The sequence below is a fragment of the Zootoca vivipara genome, chromosome 12 (assembly GCF_965207765.1).
Source record: "Zootoca vivipara chromosome 12, rZooViv2.hap1.1, whole genome shotgun sequence".
Lineage (NCBI taxonomy): Eukaryota > Metazoa > Chordata > Lepidosauria > Squamata > Lacertidae > Zootoca > Zootoca vivipara.
In genome coordinates this window covers 27,771,355-27,784,912 of record NC_142595.1, presented here as the reverse complement: position 1 = coordinate 27,784,912, position 13,558 = coordinate 27,771,355, and the positions used below count along the sequence as shown (strand labels likewise).

The 13,558-nt window shown below is 41.1% G+C and overlaps 1 protein-coding gene across 1 annotated transcript; it reads right to left on the bottom strand.

The window, feature by feature from the left end:
- Nucleotides 1-5,376: 5,376 nt before the first annotated feature.
- Nucleotides 5,377-6,330, bottom strand: LOC118094521 (olfactory receptor 10A2-like). The gene has a single exon (XM_035135033.3). The coding sequence runs from the start codon at nt 6,328-6,330 to the stop codon at nt 5,377-5,379; it is 954 nt and encodes a 317-aa protein (XP_034990924.3).
- Nucleotides 6,331-13,558: the final 7,228 nt, after the last annotated feature.

Sequence of the window (13,558 nt, the reverse complement as noted above, 5' to 3'; positions counted from 1 at the left end):
TTGTTTTCTCTCCCAGTTATGGGCTGGTTCATGCATACACAATGAGTGCATCATCAAGTGGTGATAAGCCATCATAGACATCACACATTATATTCAAACTGATTTACTTCAGCTCAGACAACTATGAATCTTTTCTTTTCTTTCTTTTCTTTTTTAAGGGAACAAATGATTTAGGGGAGGGTGAATTTGTTGTTTTCATTGGAAAGGGGCATGAAGTAGGGAGTGCTTAACCCCCCTCCCATTTCTTTTTTTTACTGCAGACCCAAACACCCAGTGACAATACACACAAAACTCCATATATATATGTTTACCCTGTCAAATTACATTGGGGCAGAGAGCTTACTTAGGAGAGCTGCAGTGGTAAAATAATGAATCAGCAGAGGGTAAATTCTCATCTTCCAGCATTACGTTTGCTCTCTAAATTTCTCCCTCGCAAAGGGACACCCCTGCTTCTGCCCACCTGCACCCACCCTAGTGATGCACTGTAACAAGGCAATCTATATTTTCTTTCTACTCTTTTGGATTCCCCCTGCCCCCAGCCTTCTTTCTCACAGTGGAATTATTAAACTGGATAAATCTGCACCATGTGCTGAAGATTACTGGAGGGGGGGGGGGATGCTAGCAATTAGAATCACAATAGTCTGATTGTATGTAAAAATTACCCACATATGTATATTATATGTATAATATATAGCAAGCAAGCCCCACACTGTACTATATTTCTGCAGCATAATTTTATACTAATGCATACATACATATATTAATATATATATATATATATATATATATATATATATATATATATGTGTGTGTGTGTGTGTGTGTGTGTGTGTGTGTGTATATGTGTGTGTGTGTGTGTGTGTGTGTATTATGCATATATTTATGCATATATTAATACATCCATATATGCATATAGTTTTATACAGTTTTATGCATTATGAAGTGCATTATGAAGTGCATATCTACATTGTATAGGATGTACATACTATGCATAAAGATATATATGTCTAAATATGCATATAATGATGTAGAGGTGGGATTGCTTCTCATTAAAATTAAAGAGCAAGAGGGGAATGAGTAAAAATCAACACTGCAAATTTGCAAAACAGCAGCAGCAGCAGCAACAACAACAACAACACACCCCTGCCTCAGTTTTAACTATCACTAAAAGACTGTAAGAATTGTGGTACTAGAAAAAACTTCGGCTTGAGACTTCCAGCCATTAGATTGACCTTTGGTCTGCCTCTATTCAAAATAGTTTTGAATACATCATAATCTTTCTAGTTGTCAAATATAGTAGAATGAGCACATGTTAGAACTCTAGTGATATTGCAAATGGTTTACAACAGTGCTGCACAAACAGAATGACATAATATCTGATTATACTCATACCAAAAAGGAGGAAACTGAAGTCAGTGAGGGAGTTGAGCGGTGTGGTTAGGAGAAAAATTGATAAATAGATTTCGCTGCAACGCATTGCTTGCCCGTTTGAGGCCCCTCCTTTCCACAACCTGCACCTCTCTCCCCTCGGTATTGTACCGAAGAAGGCCCCTGGCGAATTTCGCCTTATTCACAATTGTTTACTTGACTTACCAACCACTAGGTAAGTCGGAGCTGGTCCTGACCCAATTGGTCAGATGGAATTGGTCCTGCCCAGCGGGGCAGATGGTATGGTCCTGACCCATTGGTCAGATGGAATTGGTCCTGTCCCTTAGAGTGGACAGAAGGATTAACCAAAGCCTAAGCCAACACTCAGAATTAAATTGTATTTTAAATAAAGTTGTGGCCAAAAATAATGCCCAAAAACCAAACCTAAAATATTGTGTGAGTTGTGAGTTATTGGGATTTCTTGGGGGCCTTGTTACGCAAACAGGTCAACTGATGTTACTAGCCAGCTGGACCACTAAAGTCATTACTGTTTCCCCCAAGAGGGAGATATGTTTGATGATAGATGATAGAGATAGATGATAGATAGATGATAGATAGATGATAGATAGATGATAGATAGATGATAGATAGATAGATAGATAGATAGGCAGGCAGGCAGGCAGGCAGGCAGGCAGGCAGAAAGATAGATATTCTACATGGGCCATTATAAGACTTTGAAAGGAGGCTTGGTTTCACCAATAAAAGTTGTAATTACCACCATTTGGCATAAAACAGTGTTTCTCAACCTTTTTGGGGCCACGGCACACTTGTTCCATGAAAAAAATCACAAGGCACACCACGATTAAAAAAGTTAAAAAATTTAACTCTGTGCCGCCCTATATTGACTATATAATTATGACTGTAAGAAACACTTGCCAATTGCTGTGTTGGTTGCAATCTCCTGTAATAAGGCTTCACAAGCCACTGATTTCTCTGCCAGCACAATCCTTTGCACAGCAAGTTTCAGGTTGAGCTCATCCAGCCAGCTTCTTTAAGTTTGTCTAAAACCACCCTCCAGTCATTTGCACTGAGAAACGCTGTTTTATATGAATTGGCATTTGAAAGACAACCCTCCTCACAAGCTTGGCGGATCAGGAACTGGACCCGATGAGCAAATAATGCTAACTAATCTTTACTTGGACTTCGTTCTTTTAACCCATGTGCAACTGTACTTCGTGCCTATTTTATAGTTTTGTTTTTCATCGTTTAATTTCCATCAGCTGTCATAACTGTTCTGTTTTATATACATTATGAATATTTTTTTAAGCTTTACCTCCCCCCCCCAAAAAAAAAATTACAATAGTTCAGCCAGCTATCTCCCTGTCTTGCTATTTCCCCCCTAGGCATTTTATTTTATTTGAATACGTATAGGCCCCCTATTAAGTAGGAAGGAGGAAATTAATCTCCCTCCCGCCGCCCCATGGGAGGGGAGAAGCCTTCAGACCCCCAATTCTCCTCTCCCGCGGCCCGAAGTGGTACAGTCCAGGCAAGGCTCTGGGCTGAAGGGCGCGCAGGGGAGCTGCGGGGCGGCTCAAAGGCGAAAGGTTACCTTGGCTGCTGCTTGCGAGTAATTCCGGACCGCGAAGCCCAGCGTCCGCTGCGCAGCCATGGCGAAGGACGGGCAAAGGAGGCAGGGGAGGCGGAGCAACCTCGATGCGGCTTAAGGGGGGCCGGCGGATCTGGAGCGCGCCTCCCTAGGGGGCCTCCCTAGACTCTAAAACCACCCTCCAGTCGTTTGCACTGAGCTTTGGGAAAGAGGAGGAGAAATATTGCTTTCCGGCGGGTTAGTGATGGTTATTGGCGGCCGCAAGGCACGTGACAATGCAAATCGCCCTTCTCATCGCCACATGTCGCAGCACACCAGCCAGCGTCTCGCAGCACACTAGTGAGAAACTAGTTGAGAAACGCTGGCATAAAAGGCAAAGCTGGTAAAAGGTACAGTGGAAGGAGTGGGGAGAACTTTTGTTCCCTTCCTTCCACCGCTGTCAATCTGAGTGTAGGTCAGTTATGCCAGAACTAGCAAGTAAGTTGCCCCTCCTCCACCTGCTTAACATGTTCTCCCCCCAAATGGGTGATTTCAGAGGATCCGAGTCAGGTTATGAGGAGGGAAGACACAGAGAGCACCTAGCCTTCCTGGATCTTCTCTGAGCCCAATGTAGCTTTCCTTCTTTGGTAGACCCCATTGCTCCAAAACGTTGTAGACACATAAGTGTAAAATTCCCATTGGGTCCACAGAAATACGCATGGCAACTCACACAGTTATTCTTACGAAGTTTATTAAGAGCTAAGCAGAAAATAAGACAAGAAAAGGAAGGCAGAAAGTTGTTTCAACAAAATATTTTTTTTTAAAAAAAGTCAATAGGTTATTCCATGCCTGCTTATGTATCAGTATCATAGAATTGTCTAGTTGGAAGGGACTCTGAGGGTCAACTGGTTAAACCTCATGCAGTAGCTATGTTACTGCAGCTACGTACATACAGTGTTTGGGTCTCATTCTGTACAAAGTAGCAGCATTGATTGCAGACCCTCCAGAATTTCTTCAATGAAAAGAGGGACATCCTATTCTATTATTTACTATTATTAATTAGTGTTGTTGTTTTTGTTGCTATCATTATCAATCCCCTGCCCATCTGACTTGGTTGCCCCAGTCACTCTGGCTGGCTTCCAACATACCGGTAAATAAAAATTGAACAATTTTTTTTTTAAAAAAATATTCCTTATACAGGGCAACCTTCAAATGTCTTCTAAAGGCTGCATTGTTACTTATCTCCTTGGCTTGGGGGGTTGTCTAACTCCATACCTCCAACATTTCTCCAAAGAAAATAGGGACAGCCTAAGGAAAAGCAGGACATTCCAGGATCAAATCAGAAACTGATACAGTTTCTGTAAATCCAGGACTATCCCTGCAAAAAGGGAAACCTGGAGGGGGGGGGGCTCTGTGATCGTCAGTTAAGGGATGTTGAGATGCAATGGGTTATATGGCAACAGTTCACTTGCAAGAGGTTTAATCCAGGTAGGTCTTTATTGATATCTGGCATTGTCCAGACTATCACAAGGCAGTCAGTAGCCAGGAACATAGAATCATAGAGTTGGAAGAGACCACAAGGGCCATTCAGTCCAACAGAAGCGTACTAGAAGTCCAAAGGGAGGGAATTGTTGAATTGTGATTTCATTTGAAAAAATGTGGGCAGTATACCTGCATATAATCCTTTCCTGTCATTTAAAATGTAGAGCAACATGGTGGTAAAGCAATTAGAACACCACAGTTCTAGAATGCTGCATCTATTGCAGTGCAAAAGGGATGTCAGCAATAGGGACAGAAGCACTAGCATCATAACCGTAAAAACACATACAATAAACCCTACATCTGAATGCAGCTTGGCAGAAGTTCCCCCGAGTTTCAGGAAAAAACCTTTCCCATCCCTGCCTGGACTGAACATGGGACCTTTTGCATACAAAGCATGGAATCTACGCTTGGGCTCCAATGGTAATGGATGAAGGGACAGGAAACTTTCTGTAAGAGAATGACCTTCATGTTAAGTTATATTAGCTTCCAAGCTTAATTGAGGATGATTCCCACTTCCCCCAATATTTTTCCATCCATTACCCAATGCAAATTGTTTAGGAGGAATCCTCAAAGCTCACAGAGATATCTTTTGTGGGGAATTTCTAGTGATTTCATTAGGAGGGAATCACAATCTTTCCCCACACAAATTTATTTACTATAAATTATCTCACTGTTCAAGTCGATACAAGCAAGGTTAGATGACTTAAATTCCCATTTAAATCAAGGATCATATATTGAAGCATATTAACTTAATCCCATTAATATTAATGGGGACCACATTTCAACTAAATCATTCTGGATCCAAGCTAATGCTTCCAGAAATTAGCAGGTACAAGTCCCTACCTCTTTTGGAACTCCCACAATATGTCAATCCATTTTTATCACCCAAAGGGTCTTCTAGCCCAGATTCTTCTAAATGCATGTTTTACCTCTTTATTCCTCAAGCTGTATATGAGGGGGTTCAACATGGGACCAATAACAGTATAGAAAAGTGAGAGAAATTTGTCAGTGTTTGGTGAGTAAGTTGAATTGGGCTTCAAATATGTAATACAAGCAGAACCATAGAACAAGGTCACTACAATGAGGTGTGAAGAGCAGGTGGAGAAGGTCTTCTTCCGACCCTCAGAGGATGAGATCTTCAAAATAGTGGTAATAATGCCAGCATAAGACATCAAGATCAGGATAAAAGGCAAAGACACAAAAATCATAGCCGCCACAAAGACTGCAATTTCAACCCTTGAGGTGTCCCCACAAGCCAATTTCAGCAAAGCAGGGATGTCACAAAAGAAGTGGTTGATCACATTGGAACCACAGTAGGAGAGAGTAAATATCATGCTGGTGTGACCAAAGGACATCAGAAATCCACTTAGCCAAGACGCCACAGCTAAAGTAAAATAAACTTTTTGGCTCATCAGGACGGGGTAGTGCAAGGGCTTACAAATGGCAACATATCGATCATAGGCCATTGAGGCAAAGAGGAAACATTCTGATCCACCAAGGAAGAAATCAAAGTAGGTCTGCAGAGCACATCCAATGAAGGAGATGGATTTATTTCCAGAAAGGAGATTTGCCAGCATCTTAGGAACGATGACCGATGTGTAGCAGATCTCCAGAAAAGACAGGTTTCTTAGGAAGAAATACATGGGGGTGTGGAGGGCAGGGTCCGCCAACGTCAGGAGAATGATGAGAAGGTTTCCTGCCAGAGTGATGATATAGAGTGCCAGGAAAGTGAAGAATAATGTACTTTGCAGGTTGGGGTCATCAGAAAGACCCAGGAGGATGAACTGTGCTGGTGCTGTACTGTTTTGTAGAATGTGTTCTTTTCTGTTCTGCATCCTGAAAAGAGAACATAAAGAACTGATGAATTTAGGATATGATGGCTTGGCTATACACAATCTCTTTATATAGATTATATGTGGAACTCTGTTCAAGAACTGCTAGGTTGATCAGGGAACGATCCAAAGGCACATACTTCAGGGTTTAACTTCATTGGAATCATTAGGATTTAGAAGTGTTCTTATAATAAAAATTCTAAATTCTACCTATAGCTTCTGCGTCTTGTTCATATGGGGAGGTATTTTATTAATAATCATTAAAGAGATTTCTTTGAATTTTCTTTCTGTATAATCATCTTTTTTTATTAAACATAGCAAGTGCTAACCTTGATAGGATTGTTCCTAAATAACATTATTAGAAGGCATCATACTTGAAAAATATTCTTTGTTCAAGAAATAATTTACTGTAGTATCTATCATTCATCAGAAGGAATGTACAAAGTGTTTTCCTTCAGAGTGAAACATGCCAAAGGCTTCAAAAGAAAATAATATGGTACTTACTGAAGCCCTGGAAGGTCACACTCAACTCTCTGTTCCTGATGCTCTTGTTGCACTAGAGGTTTCTCAGCCACAGTTATAGAACCACAGCAGTGTGGTTCTCAACAATCATTTCCTGTTTAAGATAGTTTCCCTTCCTTCCACTCGGTTGATACATTGTTGTTTGCTGGTTGCCTCCTCTTGGGAGGCTTCCCCTGCCCTCTTCCATCATGCAGATTGAAAAAGAAAGGCATGGATTCCGAGGACAATAATATAAAGATAAAAAATATGCAGGAAAAAAGGATAGCAGAATGTTAAATGACACATAAAATAACAGAAAGGGGAAAATACGCTAAATCAAGAAGAAGAAAAATGGAATTTGAAAATAGTGAGTTGGATCCAGAGAACTTTGTTTTCTATTTATTTACTTGCTTAGCTAAAGATGAAAACAGAACATTTCCCTTTCCCTTTGTTTTCTCTCCCAGTTATTGGCTGGTTCATGCATACACAATGAGTGCATCATCAAGTGGTGATAAGCCATCATAGACATCACACATTATATTCAAACTGATTTACTTCAGCTCAGACAACTATGAATCTTTTCTTTTCTTTCTTTTCTTTTTTAAGGGAACAAATGATTTAGGGGAGGGTGAATTTGTGGTTTTCATTGGAAAGGGGCATGAAGTAGGGAGTGCTTAACCCCCCCTCCCATTTCTTTTTTTACTGCAGACCCAAACACCCAGTGACAATACACACAAAACTCCATATATATATGTTTACCCTGTCAAATTACATTGGGGCAGAGAGCTACAGTGGTAAAATAATGAATCAGCAGAGGGTAAATTCTCATCTTCCAGCATTACGTTTGCTCTCTAAATTTCTCCCTCGCAAAGGGATACCCCTGCTTCTGCCCACCTGCACCCACCCTAGTGACGCACTGTAACAAGGCAATCTATATTTTCTTTCTACTCTTTTGGATTCCCCCTGCCCCCAGCCTTCTTTCTCACAGTGGAATTATTAAACTGGATAAATCTGCACCATGTGCTGAAGATTACTGGGGGGGGGGGGATGCTAGCAATTAGAATCACAATAGTCTGATTGTTTGTAAAAATTACCCACATATGTATATTATATGTATAATATATAGCAAGCAAGCCCCACACTGTACTATATTTCTGCAGCATAATTTTATACTAATGCATACATACATATATTAATACTTATATATATATATTATGCATATATTTATGCATATATTAATACATCCATATATGCATACAGTTTTATGCATTATGAAGTGCATATCTACATTGTATAGGATTTACATAATATGCATAAAGATATATATGTCTAAATATGCATATAATGATGTAGAGGTGGGATTGCTTCTCATTAATATTAAAGAGCAAGAGGGGAATGAGTAAAAATCAAAACTGCAAATTTGCAAAACAGCAGCAGCAGCAGCAACAACAACAACAACACACCCCTGCCTCAGTTTTAACTATCACTAAAAGACTGTAAGAATTGTGATACTAGAAAAAACTTCGGCTTGAGACTTCCAGCCATTAGATTGACCTTTGGTCTGCCTCTATTCAAAATAGTTTTGAATACATCGTAATCTTTCTAGTTGTCAAATATAGTAGAATGAGCACATGTTAGAACTCTAGTGATATTGCAAATGGTTTACAACAGTGCTGCACAAACAGAATGACATAATATATGATTATACTCATACCAAAAAGGAGGAAACTGAAGAAGAGTGTCAACTTAAAGTGAAAATCTCACCTGCTCCCAAATCATTTACTGAACTGAAGTTAAGACGATCTGGGCTTGATGAGTTTTGACTCTTCACTGTGGCCTTGGAGGTAAGGAATATTCCCCAAAGTTATTTTTCATTTCCCTTTGCATGGTTTTCTGCAACTCTGGGGATTATGTCATACAAAGCTATTAGGGGAGAAGCAGAAGTAGCACGTGCTCTTTTTAAAAATCCTATTTTCCACTTACCATTTATGTTGGGAGGAAATGTTTCTATATCTGTTTCTTAACAGATGCTAGGTTCTCATAAGGGGAATATAATTTGAGCACTTAATGTGCATAACAACTGGAAAGCCATAAAGATGACTCATGGGACCAAACTTTGGGATGAAGGTTATATTTTTTTGAAATATAACAAAAATTGATGAAGTGCCAATAAATTAACCAAATTCAGAAAGTATAGAGAGGGGAGGATATAATTTAACTCTGGCAGAGAAACATCCCTCCAGGCCCCTGTGCATGCAGCAAAGGATGGAGAGGAAATGACCCCCTCCTTGCTTATGGGAGCCATACCTGCCAAGTTCCTGCTGGAAAAATAAGGGATCGGACTGGAAGTACCAGACCGGAAGTAGCACTGCCGCCATTTTGGAACTGGGCGGAGCATGCTCAGAAGCGACTTTTGATGCTTCTCTGCCCAGTTCCAAAATGGCCGCCACACCAGAAGTCGCGCTGCAGCCATTTTGGAACTGGGCAGAGCAGCATCAAAAGTCGCTTCTGAGCATGCTCCGCCCAGTTCCAAAATGGCCACCGTGCCAGAATAAACCGGGGGGAAACAAAAAAATCCGTTTTTTCGGCTGGGGACAGCTGGAAAAACGGGGGTTTCCCGGAGAATACGGGAGACTTGGCAGCTATGATGGGAGCCTTGAATGAAAAACCCAACATGTACACCCAGAACCCACTGTCCATCATTCACCATAAAGTTCTGACATATTCCTAAAAGGTGTCCTAAACCCAATAATATCCTAATATAGCTACAATTTTACTTTTCACTTCCTCACCTAGGCAGAGGCGGAGCTAGCCACCCATGGGGGGGGCAAACATCCCAGGGGGTGAGTGTCCCAGGGGGCCAGGGCAAATGTCCCGGGGGGGCGGGTCAAGCATCCCAGGGGGCGCCGCCCACGGAGAGTGTCCTGGAGGTGTGTGCCGCCCACCGCGAGTGTCCCGAGGGGCAGGGCGGTGATGTCTACCCCCCTCAGGGATGGCACCCGGGCTGGGCTGCACCCATCGCACCCACCTTGTCTTCCTCTGCACCTGGGTAGGAGTCAGTCACACTCCTTAAGTTATCAATCAAAATAGTCCCAGTAGTGTGGAGTAGGTGGGAAAAGGAGGGAACCTAAGGGCCAATTTGTTGGGATGTGATTAAATGTTAGGGGAGTATATATTGGAAATTATCCTTCCTTCCTCACATCCTCTTCTTTGGCACAGCTGTGTTCACATACTTGAGGCCAAGTTCTAGTTATTCAGCTCCTACAGACAAGTTTCTCTCCCTCACCTATACTGTGGCTCCAGCCATGTTCGATCCTGTTATCTACAGCCTGAGGAACAGACAAAGGAAACATGCCCTGAGAAGTTTGTTACCCAAAAGCAGACAGTTTGTAGGCATAGGAAACATTCATTTTGGTGTCTGACTAATTAGACAACCAATCTTTTTGGAAATGGCTACACAACTCTTAAGGGCCAAATCTCTAGGTTATTCTTGTGATCCAAGAATATCCCTTCAGAAATTGGTGATGCCAGAGCAGGGGTAAGGTATCTTTTGTCCTCTGGTTGCTGTTGGCCTCAGTGGTTAGGAACGATGGGAGCTGCAGTCCAACAACATCCAAAGGACAACAGACTCCTCACCCCTGCACTAGGTTGAGACTGCATTTCTTAGTGCAGAAAATATTGATCTGATGTGTAGAGATCTCTCCTATTCTAATTAATTCAAGAGGGTTCTGGAAGCTTCTCTGTGTGAAAGAAACTTCATGATATTTGGGTTATTCCTTCAGAGAAGCTGAGTACAGCTGGTTTGAACTGGTTCTTTCAAGGTCATGTTGACTGTACAACTAAGGCCTGAAGGAGCCTGGGTTTCACTTTCTCTTTCTATCTCTTTTGCTTCTGGTGTGGTGTTCTATACATAGTATGCTTAGTGTTAAGGTTTACACTTATAAGTTATTGTAAATTTAGGTTAAGTCTCCTGCAGCTGGATTTCTTATGTATTGGATTTGTGACAATTATGCTCATTTGCCTTCAGTAGCAGTAAAGCTCTGCAATTGCCTCTTGTCTATTTTTGGGGAACCCTGCAACATGTTTAAGTTGTTACTCTGCTAACTATACATTGGAATCTACTCTGGATCGATATTGAGTAGAATTACATGACAGAAACATGCAGTTGCAGTTGGAGCTGGCCTACACAGAAGCAGCTATCATGCCACAAAAGAAACAAAAGGGCCTAAATAAAAGATCAAAATTGATATTTTAGTGTGGCAGCACCAACACTTTGGAACTTCCTGCCTGTTGACATCAGGCGGGCACCTTCACTGTAATCTATTTTGTGCCTGCTAAGAAACATTTTCGTTTAGACAAACCTACCCAAACATCTAGGGTGTTGATGTATGTCTTATCTGTTCTTAGTTTACTGCTGATTTCATTTTTTGAATATTTTCAATAGTTGATATTAACTGTTTTTCCTGATAGTTTTATTATCTTTGTTAATGACTTTGAAGTTTGTCTTTACAATCGAGCGATGTATAACTTTTATTAAATAAATAAATTAAATTAAAAAAATACATGATATATTAAATTGCCTGTAAAGTTTTCCTCTCCCTTTAGAAACATCAGCAACTATTCATTAGGTCTGTGCATACGGCCCGCACAGACCCACAATCCTGAACTGAATCAGGACAATCTGGGAAAGCCAATCAAGGCAGCCCTGGATTGCCCCAGGGACTGGTGGACTTCGGGTTCCAAATTTCAGCAGCCAGCTCATAGGGGTTGAGGTCCCTTCAGCCTCCCCAACAAAATATTTGAGGGCCCCCCCCAAAAAAAATGTTGATAGGCATTGCCATTCAAATGGTGTGTGTGTGCCATGCCATGTGATCAATGATGTGGGGCAGGATTTACCTGCCCCCCCATATTTTATTCAAGTTGGTATCCCTGGCAGCACCTAAGTGACAACCCCAGGGTGCAAGCATGGGCAATGTCTATAGCAGTCCAGAATGAATACTCAATAAATAGCTGATGTTGCCTAACCTGGCCATAAATTTTGTACAAAGAAGTCAGGATGAATGCTCCATAAACAGGTCATCTAGAAGTGACCTTACAAGCAAGCTGAGCCACCTGAATCCTTACTTTGTTATTTCAAAAGATTTCTTATAATCTCCATGTGTCTGGGAGATTGTGTGTGTGTGTGTGTGTGTGTGTGTGTGATGACTACATTGGTCATTATAAAGAGCAACAGGGGGTGATTTTCAAGAATGACTTAGACCAGGCTTGGTTTCACCAAGAAAGGGTCTAAGTCATTCGTGAAAATCAATGTTGGCCCAATGTGATATATAAGTCAGTAAGAAGTACAATGGAAACAGGGAAGAACTTAAAATTCTGTTCCTTCCACAACTGCCAGTCTGGATAGCCCAGTCAGGCCAGAGCTATCAGGTAAGCTGCCACCACACCTGCTTAGCACCCTCTGCCCCCAGATAGGGGTCATTTCCCCCAGATAGGTACCTACCCAAGGCAGGTAATGAGGAGGGAAGACCTTACCTTCCCGGATGTACTCTGAGTCCAATGTGGCTTTCTTTTATTCATCATCCCCCAATTTAAACACACATAGCATGACTCCAAAATGGTTTAGACACATTAGAAGAAAATTTCCTTTGAGTTTGGTGGAAATAGACAAAGGAGCTGGAAATAAGAAAAACAAAATATTGCTATGTGATATCAGGAAAGAAACACCCCTAACAATGGGCTGGGTTCCATAGCTGCCAAGTTTTCCCTTTTCTCGCGAGGAAGCCTATTCAGCATAAGGGAAAATCCCTGTAAAAAAGGGATAACTTGGCAGCTATGCTGGGTTCACATCCAATTGCTGTTGCTGGTTTCCATTTTGTTTGTATGGATCACTCAAACTGGTAGGCGAAAATTAAAAGCAAATATTATAAGTCAATACTAAGCAAAAGGGGGGGGGAGAGAAACACTAACAGTGCATTCCAGTGCATTTCTACTCAGAAGTAAATTCCCTTGAGATCAAAAAGGCTCACGTTCAGGTAGGAGGATAAAGGAAGCAAAAAAACCATGCACTAAAGTGGTGACATGCAGCAAACTAGCAAATGTGTCAAGAGACCTGTGCATGTCCATACAGTCGTACGTCCCTTCAAGCAAAGGATTTTAAAAGAACTGTCACAATTGATACCTGAATAACATTCATAATGAATGTGGCCATTCCAGCCATCATTCATTGTGATCTGTTTTGGAGCACAGCTCCCAGAGGGAAGAATATGGGCGAATAAAAAATGGCCATTGTGGCTGGTGAAGAGGCAAATACATTGCCTTCTATCACTGTGGCTGTAAAAATCACTAGTGCCACTGGTGAGTCAAGAGCATAGAGCTGGGTGTGACCTTCCAGGTATTCCGTGAGTACGAGATTATTTTCTTTTGAAGGTTTTGGCATGTTTCACTCCTGGTACACTCCTTCTCATGAGTGATACTAAATTATTTCTTGGACAATGATTATTTTTCATGTTTGATGCAATTTTTATTAAAGAAAATGATGTTTATATGAATGGCATTTTCAGTGAAATCGTTTAATCATGATTAAAATAAAACTTTCCCATATTAAGAAGACATGGAAGCTATAGGCATAGTTTAGAATATTTATTCTAAGATCACTTCTAAATCCAATTGATTTCAGTTGAATATTCTATTCTAGCATTGAAAACAATAGGGCTTAAAACTGATGTGCAGT